Raw genomic sequence first — 27,270 nt, 5'->3', positions numbered from 1 at the left:
TCATTGCAGGGACTCCCAGTGCATGATTTTTGACTGAATTTTGTAAAACCAGGATAGAGCCAAAACAGCACAACGTTTTCTCCTTTGTTAAGAGAATGAAAAAAAGCGGTTTATTTGTTTTTCACCCTTCACTTTTTTGTCTGTTGCTCTTGGATATACATTTTCTGTATAACATGGAACTAGTAGTACTCAAGAGGATGGACTTTAACAATGATGGATTACATGCATAGCAACATTTAGGACACCATTAATTTGTGCTGTCCGGGAGCTTTCATGCCAAAGAGAAGTGTTTGCAGAAGAGGCTTACTTGATCTGTAAACTCAAGAACTGTTACAATCAGTGTCACAGACTAGGCTTGTTTGAAAGTTTGGCCTTGGTTTGTTAGTTTATGTTACCAATTACAAGGAGGACATAATATTTATAGAAGTTCACAGTGTCTAGTGTGGGCATACACTGCAGTGCTTTCTGCAGCTGCAGAATATTCATAGCCGGAGGCTTCACTAAGGAATGTTCTTACCCACAAGTAATTTCTGAGAAATAAAAAGTAGGAGTCTAAACTCATCTTCCCTTCATCGGAAGTACTCTGCCAGCAAAGCGCTTCTGTGCAGGCTTTCTTCCAAACGGAAAGCCTTCAGTGTAATCTGGGAAGCTCCTTTGCCATCAACAGCCTTGAGAAAAACACTCTCATTAAAGAAGGAGAAGAAAAAATGCTTATTACTGAAATTTGTGTCCATGGAATAGTCTCAGGATGGGCATACTCAAAATAGCTAGCTAGGGGATGATGTTGCAGTGTTACAAACCGGTTTGCTGAGGCTTTTCTGTATTTTTTTTTCTTTGAACAGTGCAGAGTTAATTGCCAGATATTAAATATTTATAGATTTTATTATTATTCATTGCTAAATGCTGTAAGGACTTTTCCTGTTGCTGTAAAGCAGTTGAGGCTCATTCAGCCTTAGGAGCAAAGCGGAGATGGCAGCCGTGAGGAAATCCTCCTTTCAGGGCTTCAAGCACTGGAGCTCGCCCTTCTTTTAATGTGATTACAACAGTCCTTATTGTGTTCAGATTTTTGATTAGCAAACCTCAAAAGGGTCACATGCTGCCCAAGGGACAGAAGATTTGTGTCAGTTCTTATTTTTAATCTAAGTGTGCTCTCAACTGTGGTCACAATGAAGCACTTTTCTCCCCAAATAGTAGCATCGAGTTTTGGTTTTAAATCACAGATAACGCTGCCAAATGTTGGAGAATCAAGAGGCCATGCTGAAAGCCTGTCATTCTTTCAGGGGTTTATTGTGCGCCGTTAACTTTTTTTTTCAAGTTTCGGTGTTGTTTTCTGAATTTTTAATCAACTAATAAATAGCAACTGCTACACCGCTATGGAAAAATGTTATGGATCAGACAGCTTGGCTGTGATCTCTGCCATTGTAAGGTCAGGATTTGAGTACAAAAGCTATTGTCAGAGCATCTTGCACATTCAGTCTTAGCTGGCTATTTATAGGATTTTTTACTTTATTTGGAGGAGTAGGATCAGTGACTTTTTCAAAAGAGAAGATACTGACTTTGCTATAGAAAAGATACCAAATGCTCTATAAATACTAATGAGTCTAATGTTCCTATATTCCTTGGTCTGCAAAATTTAATGTGCTTGAATTACTTTTCTGAAGAAGGGTTATTTAGACATATGGAAAAACATCTGTTCAAGGCATAAATAAATAGTATTTCAGTGGTTATACAATGTAAAAGAACATTCAAGGACTCGGCACCTTAGTATATACCATGATATGATTCTGGCTATGATTTCTTGAAAGCAGCATTTTTTATGTTGAGATGTAGATTTTGAGATAAATATGTTTGAATCAAATCCTTCAATTGTTAATGGAATTTGTATCTACAATCATTCTATGGGATTTTTGTCTCTGGAGAACAAAATTCTGCCCATGGTGTGAAATGTCTGCCTAGTTTATAGGTACTAACTTCCATGCTTCTGAAAAGACAGAGCTGAGATGAAGAATAAAAATGAGGTGGTATGTTTAAATTATGCATATTTTACCCTCCTTCCTGCCTTTTTTTTGTGGTTAACCAATGTATAAAATATCAGGCAAAAATGAATTATTCAGTGAGCAAGTTTGAAGATAATTTACTCGGGTGTTTCAAATTCGTGTCTGTCTCTAATAAAATTTGTCACACGAAGAGCAGTAGGACACCCCACAAGTTCTTGTACAAGGAAGCTGCTGAGTCATGAGATTCTGAATGATTTTGAACCAAAACCGTCTCAGACTTTTCAAAAATCACAGTTTCTGATTTTGTGCACAGTCAGCACAGTTTTGCCATTATACCAAAATAAATGGATACAATTTTGTGATGGACAGGAGATTTTAAAAATGTATTTAATAGTATGTATGTGATTTTTTTTAAATGTTGACATTAGAAAAAGGACTATAAGGTCTTCCTTTACAAATTACAGGAATGCAAGTATACTGTTGGCCTTGCATTTAAATGAGCTATTGAACTGTGACATAAGGACTGGATAAAGTGGTGACAAATGTAAAGTTCTTGCACTGTGGCACTTGTCATGAGTGCAAGGCTTCTTTGCAACTCTGATTTTACTCCTATGTGTGCCTTTCCACAGCTGTTGAGCTTCATCCTGCCCTCTTTTATGGAGTGATATTCCATAGATCAAGTCCTGGGTGGCAGTATTTTGTGTGTGAAGTGGTTTTGGTGTTTGTGATTTGCAGGTCTGTGATGAAGGGGACTGGCAGAAGTTAGCATTTAAATTAAATACCTTGTAAACTCAGTAGAGGATACAGAAGGCTTTTCCAAAGGACGACTGAGAGCACACAAGAGAGGAATCTTTTACTGCCTAAAGTTAATGGTGTAAATACCCTCCCTGATGATCAAAACAGCCTTCTTTAAACTACTTAGTATTAAAAGTAAGGACAAAGTATTTAGAGGAGAAACCTTTTAAAATGACACATGCCTGTCATCTCTAAAAAACCTTAGGTGGTTGTAATCTTTCCCTGTCTAGTCTGATTCTCCTGAACAGTTCCTCTTAGATCCCTTTCTCCAGGAAACCAGAATCCTCTCTTTTTTCAGGAAGATCAATGTACAGGTTTTAAAACTCTGCTGTTGAAATATCAATGTGAGATTCCAATAAAGTTTGTCCAAAAAAAATTTACATGCCAGTACTTAGCCTGAAGTAAAGGTAAAAGAGATATGCAGAGCTCTAGGGTTGGTACTACCCTGGGACAGACAAACTTCTCTTTGGATTTCCTTTTCTCACTGTTCAGGAAACACCCCCCTGCAGTACTTGGTTTCCACAAACAAATCTGTACTGTTACAAACAAATCTGTACTGTACTGTACAGAACTAACTGTTCTGTACTAGGTGTTAGTGGGGTTAGCTTTAGACTTTGAACCATATGTTGATGTATATGGATATTACATCTTCCTGTGTGGTAGCAATACATCCAGACATACAAATGTCTTTACTTGGAAGTGTACTGAGTATCCAGATGCTGCTGTGGGAGGTGGGAAGGAGACAGTGTGCTATGTAAATAAGTGGGTAGGGGTTTAGTGAGAACGTGTAAGGTGTGCGTTTATAAATTGGTGGGTTCTTCTGGTAGCATTCACCATTTTAGAGGGGAAAATGAAGTTCTGCAATGTGAGGAGGAGTGGGAAATGTAAACCAGTTATTATTCAGGGCCTCGCACACTGAAGTAGCTCAGAGGCAGAACAGTAGCTTAGCAAGCTGCATTCATTAGCTACATTCATAGTCCGCTGCTACTTTGAGATTTTTTGGCAAATCAACTCACTTTATGTGCTCAAATCTATCACTTAATAGTTGTAAAGATCTCCATTCAAACCATGTTAGACAGAACTGAGGGCGGGTTTGGCTTCACAAATAAAACCTTGAGTTTGTTTCATTTTTGTTGTTGTCAGCAGTCAATAAGTTTGGGGTCACAAAGATGCTTTCTTAAGTCTTAACAGGCTAGCCATGAACTCGACTTATGGCTGCGATAGCTTCTGAAAGGGTGTTTGGAGTCAGTCCCATTTTCCCCTGTATTCTTGGATAAATGTGTACCACTTTCCTGTATGAATAGCATTCAAGCTATGACAGATGTCGAATTGTTTGACCTGATACCTCTGCACTCAGGGTCACTGCTTTTACAGAGAAACAGGGCATTTCAGGTGAGGTTCGTTTTCAGCCTTTATCTCATTTCATCTTCTGTTTAAGTGAATGAAGGAAGGGTAGTGTCAGCTCAAGGATAATGGGGGGAAAAAAATTAAGTCGTATCATCTCTAGCATGAGCAAGTTGGCCAATAATTTAATTTTTTAAAAGTGATGAGAAGTTACTGTACACAATATATATTCAAATAAAAGAACTGTCAAGCAACCTGATGTCCCACATTACATATTGGTGTAAAGTCCTTTATCCTGTTAACGATGCACTACTACTAGCCACATTTCAGCTCCATTGCAAAGCACAGAAACTACATTGTAACTTGTAATATTAGACATTTCAGCATATTGTACCTATCAAGAAGTAGCAATACCCTTTTATACAGTGGGAATTTGTTTAAATTTACTTCTTCCATCTGATCAGTGTTAAACTATATGCTGTAAAAAGTATTCAAGGTGTAAAGGATACCCCGTGTTGAAAAGTGTGTATGTTCAACAAATAAATTGACTAAATAATAAATTAGTTTTTTAAGCAAAGCATATACAGCTGTGCCTCTGTCTTTCTAGTATTCCTTTTGAATCCAGATCCCTGGATTCCATCTTTACTGAAATTATTTCTACGCTGTAACATTATGTTGAGTTGTATGTGAAACGAAACCTTGCTCCATTTCTTCCTAGTCATGAATCAGTTTCCGACAGGATCTTTTGTTTATGCGCTTTCTGTAATTATACTGCAGTTTCTTCATTAAAAAAGAATGAAGAAAAAATAGCCGGTAAACACCAAGTCCCTTCCGAATTTAACTGTCTTTATAGTAATTAAGAAATTACAAATCCCTGTGAGTACAGTCATGCACATCTTCTTTCTCCATTTGCCAACTCAATCAGTACTATTGTATACAAGAAGAGCATGAAAAAAGGCAGCAATCAACATCAGTTGATTCAATGACCACCTGTTTCTTTTAATTAAAAATAATAATTTAGTGTGAATTCCAGGAGGGGACTGAAAAATCTGCCTCTGAATAATTCTTGAACTGTGGTCAAGTTGTCCTCGCCTATACAAGTATCGAGAAGGAGATAGTTGATTGATAATTGTCAATATTAATTAAATATTTTTTTTTTCTGTTTGTGCACTGTCCTCAGAGCAATAAAGAATACAAGTGGTCTTAGTAACAGTGATGGGAAAAGAGATTTTTGTTGTTATTTTTGGCTGGGGTGTCATTTATTATCATGAAAGACTTTTCTTCTAAAGCATTTGAGAATCAGTCTTCATTTCTGAATGTAATTCCAACCCTTGAACCCACGGATGAATTGGCTGTTTTGAACTTGTCGTACTGCAGCTGCTTTCAAATGTGCTTGCGTGGGTCTGCGAGCAGCGCAGCGGTGTTTGCACAGCGCTCTGCCCTGTGTATGCACAAGCTCAGGGCTCTGCTTACCTCTGTTATCTCCGAAATCCATCCTGAAAAGAGCCTGCCTCTTCTCTTTTCCATTGCATCCTTGTTGTACAGTCTTAAAGCCTAATTTACATAGGTTATATTACCTGTATTTTTGCTTAGTCTTTGTTCTCTTATCCCACAACTGCCTTTGTTACTGCAGAGTTGAATACAACACTGTTTATGCTCTTAACACCTACTAGTATGTAAGGTGTGCACGTGGTTTCCCATCCTGCAGATGTCCGTGGAATTAATGCGTTCTCTGAGCTATTCCTTAGAGCCACTGCAAACAGTGAAACTCCAAATTCTGCCTGGAGGTAGGATTCCTGGAAAGAGTCAGTGTATAATTGCTTACCAAGTAAGAAAGCATGGTTATGTCATTCCTTCTCCATTGCAGGAAGGCACTCTTAGTAGCTATATGTCAACCTGTGGAAGATTTTTTTATTGGTGCTGGGCAGGTGGATTTGGAGCTCTACAGAGTCTTGCAGCTGGGGAGGAGTAACCCCATGACCCACTGCAAAACCCAACCGATCTGTAGTTGGCCCTGCTGTGAGCCAGAGGTTGGACTCGGTGGTCTCCAGAGGTCCCTGCCAGCCTCAGCCCTTCTGTGATATTTCTGATTCCTCAGGCAGTAGAAGTCTCATCTTTTATTGTACTTCACTGAAAACAACAAAACTTTTCATAAATTAAGTGGAAGTTTGCCTGAGGACAGCGTGGGATAAACGTGGGATTTGGCTCCGCACAGAGGAAAACATGCTAGGTTCTTCTTAAATATGTTTTATTAACTTGGTATTCACTTGGGGAAGTTAAAGCTGTTTTAAGTAAAATATATGCGATACAAATTGCCGTGGTGTCATTGATCTGTTAGAGCAGCGTTCCTTATGATCCATACTTTAAAGACATTTGGAGGGGGACAAAGAAAGATGTAGGATTCAGTGTTTCTATCGCAGTAGGAAATGTTTAAAGGTTGTGTATTAATGTGAGGAAAACAGACCTGCCAGTCTTCCGGGGGTTTTCTGTCAGTACAGAGGAATGATGATCTCTTACAACAATTCCTGGATGTTTTTGCATATATTTAATGTATTGTCTCCCCTTCTGTTTTTGATAGAAATTCATACAGTTAGTACCACAATTTATGCCCCTGATGTTCAGGAATTACATTTTTCTTTTGTCTAAGTAGTCTAATTTTAAGCTTAATTTTCCTTTACACCTTTTAAACTAGTATATAAATATATTTGTAAGTGTTTGGTTGGTGATGAAGAACATTACTGTGGTTCTGTCATGGAGGTAGGAAATGGAAAACTGGATACATCTGCATTTATTTAAGCAAAATTATTCTTTGTTGTGGGCCCTGATACAACCTTACAACCTTACGGGTCATCTGCTGCAGGGCTCCTTTAAGTTATTTTTGGAATGGAAAATATAATTTTCCATTTCTCCCAAAATATTTCTACACTCACATTTTTGCATTTTCTGGTTCTTAAGGATCACAAAAATAGCAGTTCAGATCTGGAAAAAAAACCATCCACCAACCATAGGCAGTTTAAAAAAAATTAAGGTTATATCCTGCTTAACTCCTTGTTAACCTATGTGTGTTGGTATTAATAACTGAAAACAGCCATTTCCCCCCCCCACCTTGATGACTAGTACAGGCTCCAGCTCTGACAGATCTGCTTGCGGTGTAGATTTAAATTCCTTCCAAAAATCTCACCAGTTCTGTCACCTAGAAGACGCCAAATTAAAGACAACATGGGTATAGTTTCAGAGGTTTTGGTCAGATACATGGTTCTGGTGACACAGTTATTGATACTATCAAGTCAAATACTGTGAAAGGACTTCAACAAGTAATAATATGATGCTGGTTTGTATATAAAATCTCCACGAATGCAACCTCACATGAAGTGGGTTTGTATATTTTATACTTAAAAGCAAAGTGATGGTTTAGTGCGTGCAAAATTATAGTCGGTTCAGTGTTGCTATCAAGGGGAATAAAATTCTCATCAAAAGGGAGCTTTTAGAAAGAATTCAGAAATATAATGCTCATAAGCTGTTTTGTAACGTGTTAACACACGGTTTGACATGTGCTGCTGGTTAACCAGGCACTTTCAATTATTGCACACCCCCGTCTTTGATCCCGAAAAATTATGGAATGATTTCTTGCAGGGGGCTGCTTTCTGTGGCTGTTCAATAAAGGAAATGGATTCATTTGTGCTAAACAAAGAAGGAAGGCAGGGACGGTGGCAATACTGCTGCAGGGGGGCAAACTGTAGTTCAATGGCAGCGCACAGATGGAAAAACCTGCGGGTTTGCTGAGATGCCTCCGTGTTGTTCTGCTTCCCTCTGCTGGAGTGCGGCCGGATCCTGCCCGGCTCCCGGCCAGGCTTCAGCGCCAACCCCCTGAGCAGAGTCTGGCTGGGCAAGTCACTTCTGCAATCTCATTTATTTATTTTTTTAAAGGTTTCTGCTCCGGTTTTGGTTTTCTTTCAATAGGTCCACATCGTGCAAGTAAGTCAGTGTACAACACAGATCTCCTGGTCAATGCGGTTCTATAGCCGCTTGTCTCTGTAGAAGGATGTCTCAGCTTTGAGAATACTGACTAATATTTTGATTTTTCCAGTGCTGTATTAGGGGGTAGATGCCCAGTTACTATTCATCTTTATAGGGATGCAGCACCCATCTATGTCATTACAGGCTCTGAAACTCCGGTCTGTTGTACTGCAGTCGAATTGCAGAGCACTGGCTAAAATTCTGACAATTTAAAGGTTCTTCAAAGACAAATATTTAAATGTCTGTGATATCGATTGCCCAGAGTTTCCTCTCCCATTCAATTATACTATATTGCATTCAGTTGTACTTACAAAAATGGGGAATTGTCTTAATAATAGCAGAGAATTCACTTTTTAGCATGAAAATAACATGAATTTTAATAGAGCATATCATTCATCACTCCTTAACAAATGCCTTCCCATTGCCACTTTCCCCCTTCATAATTTTGATAGATTTTGGAAACAGAAGTGGGTTTTCCCTTTAGAGTTTCACAATTAATCTATGCCAAGTTTAGTGCAAAGTTCAATTCTCTTGCAAATAGCAGCTATTATTTGGCAGTTCATCTGTCATATCCTGGCTTGGCTCCCTGTGTTTACTATGAAATATGACTGCCAGCTATGCTTCAGGAATGATTGAAAGTTTACATTGGTTAAAAGGGGATATTTGAAGAAAATTTACAGGAGCTTACCTCTAACTCAGTAGTTTACCTCTAGCTGATAAATGCTAAAGACGATGCTATTTCCTCCGTAGTGCATATAAGTCACTTAATGCATATTTAACCTTGGGAAGTATTAAACTCTATTAACAACTAATATGTTAATTGCTGTTAATAATATAAGTAATTAGTACCAGCAATGTAGTAATTATTACAATATAGTTACTTAAAGTGTAAACTATAGATTCAAGGGTAAATCTAAGTGCATGAGAAGCCTGTGTTAATATAGGGAATCAAATAAAAAGGTTTTATCATCTATAATGGGTGTATAGGGATCTCTTGGCTTTCTCTGTATGCTCTCAGACTTTCTTGCAAAATAACAACAAAAATAAAAAAAAATGCATAGGATTGAAACAGAGAATAGGATTAAATACTGATAAAGAGTGTACTCTCATATTTACTAGCTTTTCAGTATTTTTTATGTTCTTCTCTCTAGTTCTGTTAAAGGGGTTTTAAAAAAGAGATTTCCTACATGCAAAGTCTCCATTTCAGGAGTAGTCTGGTACTGTTTTCCTTTGTCCTCTTTTTTTATACTCTGTCTGGAACAAGTGACTTCATGTGTGCATACAGAATAATAACTAAATAATCAGAAAGTACTCGCTGCTCTTTAAAACAATTCATATCAAATTGTTAATTTTAAACAGCATACACTAGGCATTTTCACACAATGATAGAAAACTAACATTTATTATAGAAATCAAATGATTCAAATGATATACATTGAGTCATGCAGGGCCAACTTCAAAGTTTGGTCCGACTTCATTGATTTATCCATGTGACTGGTTTTATGTCATTATTCTCTAAGAATGCTTTTGCTGGTATTTTGTAGTTCCCTACAGTTAGACACAGGAGTATGTGAGCCTTTGCTCATGTGTTGCTGCATGTAGTGAGTGCAGTATAGTTGTCCTTACATGTCACAACATTTTTAAGGCACACACACACACCCCTCTGCTTAACTTAATTACCATGTATATTCCATCAGTTGGGATGGAATTATCTGGTAGTGTCTGTTATATAATTTCAGTATAATATACAGGTTCAGTGTATTTAGTAGACATTCACTATAATAATTTCCCATAGCTCTTTTCCCTCTATATCATTACTTTATACTCATAAATACCACTTATGTCAGATGTTAAACACAACTTTGAAAATCTGTTTATTCAGTGTCATTCTTAGAAGCTGTGGGTTTTGTCCTTCTCAGGAACAGATGTGCTTACCAAAGTAATACTTAAGTGTATATATTTATAAGGCAACAAGTCCCCTTATGTCTTCTAAACAAAACAATTTAAGGAAGAATTAGCTTTGAAAATATGTTTTAAATTGTTTGGACGGCATATAGTCAGAGTTGATCCACCAGATAACCCTTTAGTAAAGCAATGTTCCCATGACCCCGCACCACAAGACCCATTGGCTATATCTTTAATAAATACCGAAACAGATGTTCTCTGGAGCATTGAATGTCATTCCATTTAGGTTAACTGTGTTTACAAAATAAATGTGGTTGTTAGCAATTTGCATTTCGTATCTCAGGCTGTGTAACAAACAACTATTGAAATAGTCTCAGTTTGAATTCTTACTGTAGTCTTTACTCGTCATCCTGGATACTATATAATTTCTATCTGTGCAGTGGAAACTAGTGGTTATAGATTCGTCATAAAACTTTGAATCAGTACCAAAAAAAATTCACACAAGGAAGGCTTGCCAAAGCAAAAAAAACCTTCACAAAGTGTAGTATGGCAAAATATTAAATTTTGAAGGTAAGATTTTGCCTTCTCATAGTCATATTTTTGTGATAATTACTGCCGGACATTCCCAAATTTCTTTAATTTCTTGAGAAAGCACTTATACTAGAGGCATATTTTATTTTTGAAGAAGGAGTTCGGAGGTTTTCCATTTTGTATAACATGCTGTGCTTTGCTTTTGATTTTTTGGAAAGCTTTTATTGGCAGATGCAAGTTGAAAAGCCTAGTTTCTTTTTTAAGACAATTTAATAATTCTTGTTTAATATAAAGGTATAGTAATATAAAATTAAACAGAAGAAAAACATTTTGATGTCTCATTTTGCAGTTATGTTTTTGTTAAGGATGTTTTAATGCATGAAAGACCTGGCATTTCATAATTTCCATGGTCTTTCTGTGAAGAATGTTCTCAAGAATTGATTTCAAACCCCATCGTATTTTTTTAATGAAGAAGAATTACTGCTCTTCCCAACTTCTGATCAAGACTGTGCAGTGATAGTTTTGACTAAAATACAGTTGGGGCTGGAAGGGATCATGAAAGATATCAAAATACAGATGATGTGCACAGTGCAGGGCTATCGCACTATTTATTTTGGCAATGCACCTCTCTGAGTGTTGGGCACAGGCTGCAGGAGCCTGGTGTGGGGGGAGTTCTGTGGGTATGTACATGTGGAATGAGCCTGAGATGGCTGAACATATTGAAGATGGGATTTCTTCCTTTTATATAAATGTTCTTGGTTTTCCAAAGGGGACCTCTACCCCTAGAGAAACAGCAAATGTATTTGGATGTGTCATACATTTAAGTGATTTGCGTGTATTCCCTTTCACTTGTCTTAAATTAGAAACCATTTCCAAGCTGCTGGTGGCCTTAAAATGTCCTCACTGTAAGTTTCTCTGTTTGAGAATCAGATGGGAATAGAAGTCTCTGTAAAATATTTACTACATGCCAAGCTAGAATTTGTTCACTTTCATTTGCAATAATACAGGTTATAAATTTGCAACATTTCAAGATGATCCCATCTTTAAGATCCTGATTTTACAGTCATTGACTGTATTTCAGATTAGCCCCTTAACAGTTACTTTCCTCCTCTCCTGCTATATTTTGTGTCACCATTTCAGAATGGTGATGATAACACACTGTAAACAAGCAGACAGTATATGGCACTTTCTGAATGCCATCATTGTGCTTTATGTATATGCGCAGTCAGTAAATGGAAGTTTTAGTGTAGGTGAATCACAGGAACAAGCCTGTGTTCTCTGAGCTGACATACTCTTTCTTACAACACCAAAGCAAAGGAAAATTAGGAACCGAGGCCAATAGACCTGCACCAATGTAGGTATCACCATAAGGGTCGTCAATAAACTCCACGCTGGAATATATTTTTCTGCAGCATAAGTTGCAGAACTGGAAGTTTTGGGTATTTGAAGTAATGTGTTAAAGGTGTGTCAATCATATTTTTTATTGAGAATCTCTTTCTCTTTTTTCCTTCAGGATCCCAGAAGCAAGCACAAATTTAAGATCCACACATATGGGAGCCCGACCTTTTGTGACCATTGTGGGTCTCTGCTTTATGGGCTTCTGCACCAAGGGATGAAATGTGACAGTAAGTGACCTTTTTCTATGTTACCAAAAGGGTATTTTAGAAAGTAAGTGGAAACACTGGGTAACAGCTTCTTATTTATTTTCTGTGGAAAATGCCATTTCAAATGTCAGCTATTTATAGTACTGTTATATTTCAAGTGGATATTTCGGTACTATAATAATATACTCATGAAAATCACCTCTGTTGCTGAGAGCATGGTGTATTCAGATTGATGTGGCTGAAGAGCCTTTGCCATGGCAGTTTTGAGAAACCCTCTTTTTGTACTGGTCAGGTGAATGCACTGGTGAAGACTGATATTTCAGTTCAGTTGGTAGCTAAGGTCCAATATTTTCCTTGTGCTTCATTTGTCTTGGAAGTCCCCTGCTAGACAAATCTAATAATCAATTTAAACCTAGCTCTCTTCATTGCTCATGCTGGCACGAGTGCTCTACTTTCTTAGTCATATTCCCGGCAAATCTTTATTCCATTTTCACTTGTTTTTCCCTCACATTTCATTAATGATATCTTTAGGTTTCTGAAGTAGATTATTTTATTCTGTGCTTCATTCACTGTCTACAGAATGTATCATAAGGTGGAAACTAGGCATGTTGTCCAGTTGAAAAACATGCAGCTGTAATCTGAAAGTCTTGCTGACAGTTAATCATTATAATCTTCACTTTCACTTTGCTCAGTGTTTGCAGTATAGTCATATTATTAGCTTCTCATAGCTGTCTGAACCATTTTTATATTCACAGCCTGTGATATGAATGTTCATAAGCAATGTGTAATAAACGTCCCAAGCCTCTGTGGCATGGATCACACAGAGAAAAGAGGAAGGATTTATCTGAAAGCTGAAGTCACTGGTGACAAACTGGAAGTAACAGGTAAACAACTGATTTTGGAATTTTGCAGGTTTTTATAAATGTGTAATATACGCTGAGGGTTTATGTACCTTGGTCAAATCTTTGTGTGTTAAAGGCAGTGACAGAGTGTTTCCCTTCAGAAGTGTGAGGATTTCGTTCAACGTGTCCTTGAGTCAAGAAATTCTATGAACTGGTGTTCATAAAAATAAATAGAAAAATGAAAGCTGTAGGAATAGCTTTAAAAACCTCAGGAATATTTATTAGAAAATCACTGTAATGTCAATTTTTCATGTAGAAAGCAGCCCAGTAGGATAGCTAGCTCTTTGGGAAGTTAGTCATCATCTTCAGAACACAAGAAATACTCTAAACTTCCATCGGCTGAGGAGTTGTTTCCTGCATTTCAGAGTATTTAATAAACAAAGGCAGCTTGGATTCCATCCCAAATATTACTCTCAGTGAGTTATAGAATAAAAAAATAAATTACCACATTCTGTAAGGTTAAGGTTACCAAGATGGGGAGGAGGGAGAGAGAGGAAGGAAAGCGTGGCAGTTCATTTCACTGGAAGTGTTTCTCCCAGGATTTATGAGTAAGCTTTGGTTGTGCACACACACACCCACACACCCACACACACCCAACGGCCCATTCCAAGCCTGAAGTTGCAGAAAACTACTGGAAAATATATTTTGCGAGTTGAAGGACTATTTTGTCCTGCGAAGTAGACATGTAATAGGTTGTTTAACTCCAACAGAACTTCCTTGTGCCGTATCAGAGAGTGGAGTTTATCGCCCAGGATCTGCATAAGAATTTGCATTTACAGCCTGTTAGGTTTGTTCTGTGTGTGCTTTCTATCTTAGCTGGGGTCAACTCATGATTAGCGTAACTGATATCTGACGTGTAAGGTTGGTAGTGAACTTTATTGTTGGTTTTTCCTTTCAGTTGGACACAAATATGCAAAAAATGTTCTTTTCCAATCAGATTGTAGTGTATTTACTCAAAGGGAGAGCACAGGGCAGGAATTAAGATGGACAGGAGTGAAATAAGGGAAGGAATAACAGAAAATTTTTTTCATGCTCTTTTTTATATAACATGTAGTTATATACAGGGTCAAATCTGTAAAATAAATTGAATTCTAAAAGAAAGTCCCAATTTTTATGGCTCAAAACTTTAAGAAAATATGTGCTGTAGTAACTAGAACCAAAATAAGTATGATATAACATAGGAAATGGAGTAGAAGACGCTCATAAAACACGAATTATCAACAGCTTTTACCTCAGGAGAGTGCATTGGTTAGTGTGTCGTCACAGGCGACCAACACTGCTTCTTCAGTGAAGAGAACTGAAAGGCAACAAATCTTAATACATCACATTAGAGGTACACTGATATATCTTTAAAATTGGTGCTGCAAGAAACTGAATTCAGTGTCCACACTATAAAACAAGAACAGGGTACAGTGCTTTTATCGTTGCCGGTTTGGTGTTGCAGAATGGAATTAAATTCAAGGGGAAAATTACAGCAGGACAAAGTAGAAGGTGCCTTAGACTGTCTCAACTTCTGCCTTTGTTTCTTGATGCGGTTGTTGGCAACCTGTGGATGTTGAGTGTTGTGTATTGCTTCAGCATTGCTCAGTTAATGGCTAGAGCCTATTATACGCCGAAAGGATGTTCCTTCTACCTCTGCACTTCTTTGGGGAATGAACCTCAATAAAAACCATACCCCTTGTAGTCAACATAAAGGAAATCAGACCATCATGCTGAATTTTCACAACATACAGAACCAGCAAACTTCCCTCCTGGCACTGTATTCATTCATGGCTTTGTTCTCTCTAAATCCGAATACCTCCATATTCTCCTGTCAAACCCTGTAAAATGCATTGAAAAGGAGAAGTGTGATAAAATTCAGTTAGAAAGGATCAGGACGGATCCCAAGTGATACTTAATTGTAGCTTAACTTTTCAAATGGCTTCCTGTCACTGTAGCAGGGGTAAATTTGTCCAAGGTACTGTCATTAACAGAAAGGTGGTTTCACTAAGTAGTGAGGCATTTCAAAAATGGTGATGCAGGTTCTAAAAGTAATTGTACCCTGAGAGAGAACTAATTTGAAAATCATCCAAGTGACAAAATTTAATATTTGCATTATTCTACGTCACTTTGCAGCAACGTTGTTAAATATGGCTTAAACTTTCTGCCATAATGCACATAATTTGACAAATAACATGTGCTTATTTTCTGATGATTCAGCAGGTTTATAATCCTTTTAGGAACAAAAACGTTCGTCACAAGTCTTTGTGGTACCAAGGCTATATAACATGTATTGATTTATACTATAAAACAGTAATACAAATAGATATTCTTTTAGTTCACAATTTTATTTGAAAAGGTGCTGTCTGAGATATGAATATGGTAAAATTGTTACAGATATTTGTAGGTTTTCTTCATCAGCTCTTTTTCATATGAGTACTTAGCAAATGCTGTTACTTTTGTGTTTGTAAATAAAACATTTCGATCCCACAATTAAGTAGGTTTCTGGACAAGAAAAATATTTACTATAACCTTGTTATATAACAAGTATGGTACTATTAAGTTGTTTTGGTTGAGTCTTGTCAGCATTTCCAAGCTTTCAGAAAGTTTCTTTAAATAAAAATGATAGTTGCCCTGAAAGTAGCTGCTTTTTTTTTTTTCTTTAATAAAAAATTACTATGCAGACTAAGCCCAGACCAAGTTTCAGATACCTTTGTGCATGTTTTAATGGACAAAGAAATTAGCAATTGTCAGGTAGTTCAAGGACGTATTGCTATGCAAAAATTTCAAACTCCTTTTCTCCCAGTATGGTATTTGCTTCTAAAATATTTATTGACAAAACCTTCGTTAGACTATACAGTTCCCAGAGCTACCAAGCATGATACCACTGCCTTTAGCTTCAGGAAAGGAGGTGAATTAAATGTCCAGGAGGTTTAGGAACAGCAGGAAAAATAATCAATGATTGGCTGCTTGCTTTGAGCCTTTGCCTGAGTCTTTTTCAAAGGAATTACTCTGTAGGTGTTGAACTCCTTCAGCTGAATTCCTTAATATCTCTGCTCTGCATCCTGTTTTGGTTGTTAATTAGTTCCTGCTGATTCTTTTGTAGTCAGCCTTGATTGCATGCAGAACATTTGTGCTGCTAAATGCAGACATGCCACTCTGGTTGGCATCTTGCAAATACCTTCGATGGGCAACTCAGCCGCTGCGGTTCCAGCCGGGAAAGCTGATGGAGGATGCAGCACGCTTAACGATGACTGCAAGATACGGGTGTTTGGGAGATGCTCTTTAGCACATTGCAATTTGTCTTTACTTCTGCGTAATTGCTTTGAGGGTTTTGTGGTGGCTTTTGTTTCCAAAAAAGGCCGCAGTATATGCTCACTTATTAAGAATTTTCCTGATAAAATATTGTAAATAATACTGGGGTTTTTAACAGTGAATACTAGGAAAGGCAAGGCAGAGTACTGGCAGATGGAGTTGGCCAGTGGTTCAGTCAGATTATCTAAAATATCTAAGTGCTTTGGCAGGTTTTGAATTGAACTAATGGTGGGAATGATTCAGTCCTATATGTAAACATACTTAATTCCGGTTTATTACGTCAGATCTTCAATCTGGGTTGCTTAAAGGTGGACATAGTCTTTTTAGTGTGAATGCTGGAGACTCTGCGACACTTTTTCACAAATAAGTAGAGATTTTGCATTGGTATACTTTGCCAAAACCTTGCCATCTTCCCAGTGCTAGTCAATATGCCACATTCAGTGCTCATTTGTGTTGCAATTATTAAATATTTGGTTTATAGCTACTAGCTTGAAAGTTGTATTGTATATTAATAACTTATTACACTTGCAGTAAATCATGTTGGTAGTTTTCTTTTTATAGGGACTGTCTTGAATTGCTTTTTTCTGAAATCACTGAATTCATGACCCTTTCATAGGTTAGACTGGCTTAGGGGTTTTGCTTTTAGGCATAGTAAAGCAGTTTTTGCTATTCTTAATCCATGCTATTTGCACTGAATTTTCTTCCTCCTGATGTGTGTTAAAAGTTTTGTCACTCTTACATTTACTTGTTGACCCATCTTATAATTTGGGGCTCTTCTGAGTGAGTTTGTAGGTGGTTGAATCACAGCTTCGAATTTTTTATTTTATTTTTGAATTATTTTTATAGTGCGTAAACAATAACTTTTGTGAGAAAATAACCCCATCTGGTGCACTGACATATAAAAAGCTGCCACATTACTGGGATCCTAAACTGTGACCTATCAGCTGCTGGGAGTTGGATTTGATGGCAGCTGACAATAAGGAACTGCCCTCCCGACACAGGCACCAATTTAGAGGCAGGGTGTTAGTGACTCGCTGTCAGCTAATGCACCCTGCTGTTACATAAACGTTATTAAAATATATATATATACACAGCCCAGAGTTTTCAGGGTTTTTTAAGCATATTTTTCTTAGCTGAAAGAGGACAGAAAATCTGGTTTTATTCTTCAGTGATGCTTCTGTTACTTAAAAGAAGAGGAAACCTGGCAGTGATCTCTGCAGAGGTTGGAGGTTGGGAGCACATAACAGGCTCTCCAACAATAATCTCCCTAGGAGTTCTGCACTCCCCACTGTATGTTTTTCAAATTATTTATGAATGTGTGAATGCTGAACCACCTAAGGCACTGCATATTAATGTCTTGTCTCAGGGCTGGCTGTGGACAGCTGGGTTAAGAGCCTCTGCCCAAACAAGCTTGAGAGACAAACTGGAGAATTGTGGCACGTTTCTATATTCTCATAAAATTGTTTCCTTAAAAGACCCCACCTCACACACACTCTTCACAATTTTATTTATGATTGTCTAGGTCAATATTAGTGTCTGTCTTTGTTAGCATTAATTTAATGATATTCTGTAACTGATTTTAAAAGGGAGCATACATGAATATTCTGGCTATTTGACCAGCTTTTAGTACCAAATGCCTATAAAGTCATCCCAAATCATTACTTGCATGTGGGAGGCATTTTTAATGTCTTGAAGAATGTGAATTGCATGTTTTATCTCACAGTATCTTCCCTCTTTCCTGGCATTCCCAGAATCTGCAGGGTTGCTGCATTCTTTACAGAAAGAGCTGTGTCTTTAACAAATGCCAACCCTGGTAGCAACTGAATACTCCCAATTTCATTCATTAAATTAAATTTACCATGAAGAAATGGGCAATGCATAGTATTTAAAAGAAACATTAGTTTTTCATAAATGGCCATCTGCATGCAAATAAAAAATTTAACTAAAGTGCTATATATTCATGCAAGAATATAAACAGATAAGAATTAGAAATTTAATAGTCTGAATCCCTTTTCAGATTACTTGATACATCTTGTGTTAAGACTTGTGTTTTATTAAGTAGCTGTCCTACCCAGCAGTACGGTTTTTTTATGATGGTAATTTTTATAAAGGTAATCTTATTTTTTACAAGTAAAATACAGTTGCTCCTATGAGATTTCCAGTTGAAATTGAAACCAGAGAACCTATTGCAGGCACAAGTAGTTATTAAGTAGCATTAAAGATGATGGTACATTTTTTGTTAGTAGGAGGGAATATCTTAATACAGAGTCATGAAGTATCGTGCAACATTGCTTCATTTTTCGTCTTGTTCTAGGAAGGAAATTAATCATCTACTTCTTGTGTGTAAATCACCTGTGAAGTACAGGCGACCCAGTAGTCTCCAAACATTATGTTGCCATCTTTCAGGATTCAGGAAATGGGGTGTAATGAGTAGGCACTGGTCTCCGAAGGGATATTAAAAGAAATTTTAGCTGGGCAGGGTAGTAGTTTTGGAACAGAGGAAAGTCTCATATCAGAAAGCCCCTTTAGTGGCTGAAAACTGTATAGAAATTGGAAATTGTCTGAAATGCAGGATTTACTTTGGAGCCAGTTGTACGTGCGAGTCACAACCAGGTCCAGAAAGCAAGCATTCAGTGATGGTTTTAATAAAACCTTATAAGAAATCTTTAATGAAAGCTGAGCAGCTTTGGAGGCAGCTTTGGATTTTGCATACAGAGTACAAGTACAGAAATTGGAAGAGAGGCTATTTTCAGTAATAGGTAAATCTTTTAAACTGTGATTAAGGGGAATGCAGTAGGGTACTGGGGAGAAAGTTCCTTGCCTGGGAATACAAAGATGCTCCGTCACTCACCTAAGTCATCTGTAAGCTGGGCAGGTCACTGGGATCTGTACCACAGTCTTCTTCAGGAAGTAATGAGAATTCTGGAATAATTTACTAATGCTTTATTGTGGGAAGACAGAAACTTTACACTGTATCGGAGCTAACAACGGTCTCCCTTCCCTTTCATTTTGCTAGATAGCTTGCCAGATGAGACCATTTGAGACTTGAAGCGTCTTTTAAAAGCAGCTATTCGCACGCAGTTGAGAGTTTTCTGCTCCTCTAAGTTGCCTGTAGGGAGTAAAAGACTGGCAAGAAATGGTTGCTGTGATTAGTAAACTGTTTTATTATCAGCATTTGGGAATTCAGGAAAAAGGTAGCTCTGACTCACTTGAAAAGGAACTGAGTAAATTCATGCTGCTAATAATTCAGCTTTGTTATAGGGACAGAAACATTTATTTACTCATTCCCATGACTAAATTTATTTGCTCGTATCACAAGAAGTTATAAATCTATAACCATATATGCCTTGGAACTTTTGACCTATATGACCTCATGGAAAAAGTTCTGGTTTTGTCATCCACTCTCTGAATTCCTCGAAATTCTGTCTGAATTTCTTCTCTTTACGTTAAATGTCAGTCGTTCTCTGCCAGCCCACTCTGTCTTATTTAGATATTTATTTAAAGTATGAATATACCTAAGAACCACCTCTGTATTTGCTTATGTCTTTATACTATTCCTGGAAAAGTGGGCGTTTAGGCATGGCTTCAGGGTGGATACTGCTGGACTATAAGTAGATCATAACAGAACAACCATGGGACAGTCATCAAATAGTTTACATTTTCTGCTGAATAAACATTTATGAACTCTTCTTCATTAACGATGAGGAGGAAAATGGCATGTTTTTTCCCTATGGCAAGTTGACAACTATTGCTGGTTTTTAGAAGGAAAACCCAGGCAAGACTGGATTTGTTAGAAACATCAATATATACTTCTCTTCACTGTCTTTTCCTCTGTGTGCTTTCTCAGTCCCCGTTAAGACTCTAATCTGGACAAAATGTTAGGAAATTTAGCTTGTACCAGCTACTTTGCTCCGTACAGATGTCATTATCGTGCTTAATACTTACGACAGAAGACTGACAAGTAGTATTCTACATTTCTAAGTTACTCTCCAAGTGATGTTAAACTGTATCTCACTTCAACCATCTATAAATTAGAGTAACATCTCTATCACAATGTTGAGTTTAATTAACTAATAATTATAAAGCAATATGAGATTGCTTGCTATCATTACTGCTATAGCAGAATTCAGCCACAGTAATTTGATTGATTTTTCTTGGAGTTATTTTAAATTTATCTTTTTCTGTTTCAACCACATGCAAGAGAGAGTGCCTTTGGTGGGGAGGGAAAATCTCTTCTTCCTGTCAGCTCTCTTACAGAAACCTGACCTGTCTCGTTAAAAATAGGGTGCCCTTAAAGAGATGGACCACTTAGATGATAATTCTTTATAAGCACTATTTAGCACAAGTATCATCATGCTGTTTCCTCAAGAAACGAAGTCCTACGTCAGTTGAAAAAAAGATGTCTAAGGGTACTAATTATGCAGACAAAAGTACAAATTGGCCAGATATCTTAAAACAAGGAGTGAGGTAATGACTTCTTTGGCAGCCTGTATTTAGTATATGTTGCATCTGTCCTTCCCAATTCATCTTTGAGCTTCTCTTTTTCTTGTATTTGGAGGGCTTTTTTCTTTTTCCGTGTTTGCTGCAAAAGAAAGAATTAGTCTTACACGTGCTGCTATGTCCTCCTGCTGTCAGTGTTGTTCTCTAGGCTCGGCAGCAGGTATCAAGGCTAATGGGTGACGGCTTTCTCCAGGGAGCTCTCCAAAGCTGAGCCTCAGAGAATGGCTCGGCATCCACACAGCCAATTTTTCAAAATGTCACACTGAGCATCTCCAGGTAGAATTTAAACATAAAGGATTAGTCTGAAGACGCCATCTTAAAATTAAGCCATTTTGTTCAAGGAATTGTAATAAAAAACTTCCTAGTGTATATTTCTGAGAAGCTGTAGAACACGTAGAGAGTCCTGCTCCTCACGCCAAACTACAGAATAGAGATAAAAATCAAAAAGGGAATTTTTAAATAATAGCTCATGTGCCAAGCCTGGCAGTGCGGTCATAATTGCCATGCACAAGAAGACAAAAAAACCCAAACCCAACCCCAAATAAAACCAAATAGAAGAGAGAGAGCAATTTGCATTGAAGGCTGTCACTTCATCCTTCACTCACTTTATGGTTCTTAGTCCCTTTAGGATTGTAAATTACTAAAATAAGTTATTTAATCTTGATGTTATTCCTCAGAAGTATTGAAAATCACTTTCAGTGTGCTAAATTTTAATATCAGGTGAGGGGTTTTTTTTCATGGGTTGGAAACAGAAATGGTTTTCCAGCTGACCACTGGGTGAGGAGACCCTCAAAGGGCAAACTTGAGTAAATGAGAATGGAGACAGTTTCTCTGGACTGAAAGCTATCATTTCCCCAATTGCAAAGCCTGCCAGCTTTATACAGGGATTGTGGAAAACTACAGATGAAATGCTCTGCTAGACAGATGCTTGTTTCTGTTCTGTTCTTTTAAAACACGGTATATTTTTTCTGGTATAATTATTTGAGTAATGTAGTTAGTGAATAGAATTACATTTTATTTTAAAATTTTAGCCCATAAGCATTTTCTGTCTCTCATTTTAAAAACACAAATTTAAGAAACATAACTTAATCAGTATCAACTGTTGGTTCAAGTTAATGTGTTTCCTTTCCAGCCATGATCTAATTTCAATAATTAATTTACATTAGGGTTTCTGTTCTGCATGAGAGCTATCTTGACAAATAAACTAGTGTGTTCCAAATAAGTAGCTTGCATTTCTGTACTCTACCTTCTTTCTACAGCTATTTTGGATATAAGGTACCAGTTATATCTGGTATTTCTCTCTTCCAACTTGTTCTACCACGCCTGTTACTCTGTCATTATAAATAAACAGAGCAGGTCAAACTGTTCAAAATTAGGTGTTTTCTGTGGCAGTGGCTGTTTTTTTCCCAAAAAAATTTTCCCTCCACAGCTTGAATCAGATGACACAACAGCTAAATAGTAGATTTGCACTAAAGCACTTCTTAGCCGTTATGTCATTTGGAAGAATGCAGTCATGATGAGCACTAACCCACTCCATCGTGTAAAAGGAAAATGTCAGCCTAGAGCTAGTTACATCAACTGGTGATTACATCTGATGTACAGGAAATGCAACAGAACTGTTACATGGTTTTGTAAATCACCTGCATTGCTATGTTATAATGGGGATACTGCAAACACCGCGGTCTTTCATTTCAATGGCCTGAATTAAAGCCCAATAGTATCTGTCCTGTACTTTACAGTCATTGTCCATCTCTTTCTGTCTGGAAGCAGTAGCGCACCGTTGTCAGTCCACCACAGCCCTGCCTTTATTTCTAAAAGGAGAACAAAGGACATCTTGAAGATGTGCTTCAGCTGGTTTACACATCATTAGACTGTTGCCCAAAACCTGTCCTCCTCTTATTCTATAAATAATGAGAGTAAACAACACATTATAAAATACCCATGTTGCTTGGATGCTATTCAACCTCCATGCTGGAAAATAACTGGTGGAAATCCTGGGAAGGTCTATAATTTTTGTTTGTAATATGAAAATGCAATTTAAATATGGGAGGAAAGGAAGAGAGTGCCTTGAGCAAACTAACTATCTGTTGTTGAAGATCCTGACAAATTTTTTTTTTTTTTTTTTTTTTTTGCGTGAGCTCTGAGCTCTTAAGTGACACTAAAGTTCAAATTTTTGTAGGAAATATTTTCCATCAAGGAATATTAGGTGACTTAAGGGTTGATCTTTCTGAAATTTCCTTTCAGATTTCTTCAGTTAGGTAGATAAATTAAAAAGCCCTTCTGACGCTGACACTGTGAAAGCAGTAGCTGAGAGTACTGTCAGACTGGGATAATATCTCTAGTGACTCACTTCTAAATGCTGGCCTTCCTTCATACCCTAGGAACTATGTCACCCTCAAAGCTTCTTGCAGTTTTGCTTCCAGGAACAATTCTAATCTTAAACTATGAATCTCACACAGGAATTCCTGAATGAAAGCAATTTTCTGTCCAAAACAAGCCCAGAGGATTACTGCTCCCAGTAGGTTTTGAGATCTAAATTCCCCATCCCAACTCGATCACTGCAGTTCATCGCAGCACGACCGGTTTGGGTGGGATGGGGTTTCACAACACGAGGAAAATTCACCTCTTCTCCTGAGGTTCAGCAGAAGCTGATGGCTGAATGCTGTTAACACAGAATAAAACCTTATATATATGTTACTCAGACATTATGCTGGTCCTCTACAAGAGGGAGGGAAGTGCTGTCCGTGGTCATCCATTGGAATACTCCACTCTTCTGCAGTGACTTCTGAGTGGCTTAACAACCCCCACAGCTGCTGCAGTAACTCCAGCCAGACTGAAACCCGAAGGCAGCCGAGCCCCCAGTAAATGCCTTCGTAACCCACCCTTGCCCACCTGCCTTGTTCCACGCAGGGATGTGGCCTTGCGGGAGTGGCACCCTGTGCAGATCGCTGACTGTTCTCTCTCCTTGGGCACCAGTAGCAACATGAGATATATTAACTCATTTTTTGCTTTCTTTTGACATTGTAAAAGTAGAAGCTGCATTAACATTTTTGCGAAGCTGAAGTTAAACTCGTCTTCTCTGTGCTTTTACTTTGGTTGCTGTCATGACATAATGCTTACAGCGATTCCATCTGACAGCTAATGAACCATGAATCCGAGGGAAGTTTAGCATTAGATAATTTCCAGTGAGGGATTGTATCAAATAACCTATCTTAGTATTTGGCTGGTAGTCCTGTACTTTTATAACCTAAGACTGATGAGGAAATAAAAGCACAAAGAATTGCTACCCACTTAAAAATGTATAGTGATGGATTTGGACATTTAATCATTCCATTGCAGGAAAAGAGCTGCCTGGAAGCTGCACGTCAGTTGTGAATTGCTGTTCTCTCCTGTCATTTCTCTCTGCTGTTCTTATAAATATCACTAAGTACAAACTTACTTTACAAGTAGTTTCTTCCCTGCCAAGTCTGACAAGTGGGTTTCACGTCTTATTTGTTTTATTTTTTAACATGTTTCAATAACTCTGGTCTGACATGTTATTGCTTTCTTAATGGTGATTTGTAATCCTATACAAATTAGCTGTGTTTTGTATTGACAGTGCGAGAAGCAAAAAACCTAATTCCCATGGATCCAAACGGACTTTCAGATCCTTATGTTAAACTGAAGCTTATCCCAGATCCTAAGAATGAAAGTAAACAAAAAACAAAAACCATCCGTTCTACTCTGAATCCAGACTGGAATGAGTCATTCACATTGTAAGTTTAACACCTTTTAATGTAGTATCCTTGTATGTATTGAATCATTTATTTCAGTGTGGTATTGAAAATTCCTCTATTTCTCTCCTTTTTAGTAAATTAAAACCTACAGACAAAGATCGACGGCTATCCGTAGAGGTCTGGGACTGGGATCGAACAACCAGAAATGATTTCATGGGATCTCTTTCATTTGGGGTGTCAGAGCTTATGAAAATGCCAGCCAGTGGATGGTAAGAGTTTCTGAAAAGAGAGAAGAAAAGAATATATCAAAAAGTTTTAAACCAGTCTTTTTCTTCAATATAATCTGCCTTTTTTGGAGCTTTTCACTGTATCGTAGGCTATAAATTCACTGCAAATGTAACTAAACCTAGGAAACGTAGACTATGTATCACAAAGGAGAATAATAAAAGGCATGCTTTTCTTCTGTGGTGTTCATGAAACTTGTGCTGGAGCCAGGAGCTGCTGCAAACTCAATTCTGTGTGCATAGTCTTGTGATATGAATTTTATTTTTATCTCAAATATGATCTATTCATTACTAAGTGTATCATGTTATATATAGCTCTGCAAATTCAAAGTACATGGGAAGTGATTTTATAAAATGCCATCTTACTACCTACCAGGCTAGGGGTAGAACTCATCACATCTTCTGAAAAAGTACATTTCGTCAAAGATAATTGTTTAGGGCTGTGGAAGCACTGGAGACAAGGTTCTTCAGGGTTGATGTTTTCCATCATACCACAGGATGGGTGGGAAGAATTTCCATGTCCGTTGAACTGCCTTGGCAGGTAGTTTGGGATTAAAGATCTAATTTTAGGTTAAATATATTCTGTTTCTGAGTTTGCTTTAGATCTTTGAAAGCAATTCTTTACATACCTGTGACATTGATACAAACCACACACAAACAACTAAATCGGATTTTAAATCTAACAGGAATAAAACTTTAAGGTCACCATTTTTTTTATCAAATGTTCCACAGGTACAAGCTGCTGAATCAAGAAGAAGGTGAATATTATAATGTTCCAATTCCAGATGCTGGTGAAGATGGAAATGCAGAGCTCCGGCAGAAGTTTGAGGTGAGGATTAAACACAAATGGGTGCAACTGTATATTGCATGTATTTTTCACTTTATTACCAAAAAAAAAAAAAAAAAAGGCCTGTTAAAATATATAGACTAGACTGCTACTATTTCTGTTGCCTGTGACAGCAGTATGTGCCTTTGGGTTTCTTGAAGATTGGACCAAATGGTTTAATTCAGTAGTGGTATCATTTTTCTGACAGTTCAGCTTCTCTATTAGGACACTTACAAGTTGATACTTTAAAATATTTTATGTCAAGTATATGTAATAATTTCAATGTCTTTAATACTTGCTGCAAAATCTGCCGGCCATTATCACTAGTATCTACATTATTTGACAAATGAAATTCTCAGAAGCAGCAGTATTTTAATACTTAGAATGTTTCACACTAAATGTTTTTTTTTAAAAAAGAAAAAGTTACAATGTTAATTACTGATTACTTGGAGCCTCAAAATCCTTGTAAAAGGTTGTCGTCTGAAATTCTGGTATCTTTAACGTGGGTATGGAAGTTTTTAAGGCTAAGAGGTATTGCTGGTTATGTGCAGGAAAGAAACACTGAAGAACAGCGATACTTTCCACAGTCTTCCTGCCTTCTGTGGTGCACATTGGAGTGGTTGGTAGTCACAAGCATGGTCTCGCCGTGCCATGCAAAGGAGTTGTTTCTTAATGAACAGCCTTAGCCAGCAACTCTGTCTCTTCTGACAGCTACAGCTGATATTACAGCAAAATACTTGCTGGCCATTAAACCCAGCAACAGGACAGGTATGGTCTGGGGAGGGAGGTGTTTTGCTGATGGCTGTACTGGCTTCAGCTCATCTGACTTGACGGCTCTTTCCAGCTGCATACACAATATTGAATTTGAAATATTTCAATCTACAGTATTGTTTTCTTTTTTCTGGTTGAACATTTACAACTTCAGTCTGGCTGTTTATACGAAAAGTAATTAATGTACCTATTGTGCATAAACAAACACGCCTGTCCCTTTCAACCTGAAATGGCAATTTCTTATGTTCACCATCAGGCAGAATTCTACATTGTTATTATAAAAGATGGGTTAACCCAAGAAAGTGAGGAAAAACGGCACATGTTCAACTTTCAAGAAAGAAAAAGAAAAGGTGCATCAATTTCTTCTGAACACATTTGGATCAGCTACCATAATTTTGTCTGCAGCATGAACTATGATTTTTGTTATACATTTGAGAAGTATTTGAATCTCCATTCCATTTTCCTTTCTTTACAATTGTGATCTGACCAGTGTGATTTTATTTTGCTGCACTAGGTCATTTTCTATTCAAGATCATATTTCCTTTTTATCCTCCCTAGAAGGAATAGCTTCAAAAGTAATTCTTTTCACCCCTTACATGTCTCTGTGCAATATACAGAGTCTGGAATTGGGTGGATATGTCTGTGTTGGTGGTATAGATATAGAAATCTACCTGTTTTTTCTCAAGACAGAGACAGCACAAAGACAAGTCACTAACATTGTCTGTTTAAAAACATCAGTTATTATATGCAGTATGTTTGCATATTGAATTTGCAGTCTCTTAGG

The 27,270-nt window shown here is 37.4% G+C and overlaps 1 protein-coding gene across 1 annotated transcript in view; it reads left to right on the top strand.

Annotated features, from left to right (window-relative positions):
- PRKCA (protein kinase C alpha) overlaps positions 1-27,270 on the top strand; it is a 160,545-nt gene that overhangs the window by 87,112 nt on the left and 46,163 nt on the right. Inside the window, exons 4-8 of the mRNA XM_074889307.1 lie at positions 12,103-12,214; positions 12,949-13,077; positions 24,488-24,644; positions 24,740-24,874; positions 25,622-25,718. Coding sequence (XP_074745408.1) covers positions 12,103-12,214; positions 12,949-13,077; positions 24,488-24,644; positions 24,740-24,874; positions 25,622-25,718 — 630 coding nt within the window. The remainder of the gene's footprint in view (positions 1-12,102; positions 12,215-12,948; positions 13,078-24,487; positions 24,645-24,739; positions 24,875-25,621; positions 25,719-27,270) is intronic.

This window comes from Strix uralensis, chromosome 19 (assembly GCF_047716275.1).
Source record: "Strix uralensis isolate ZFMK-TIS-50842 chromosome 19, bStrUra1, whole genome shotgun sequence".
Taxonomy (NCBI): Eukaryota; Metazoa; Chordata; class Aves; order Strigiformes; family Strigidae; genus Strix; species Strix uralensis.
This window is presented reverse-complemented; position numbering and strand designations above follow the sequence as displayed.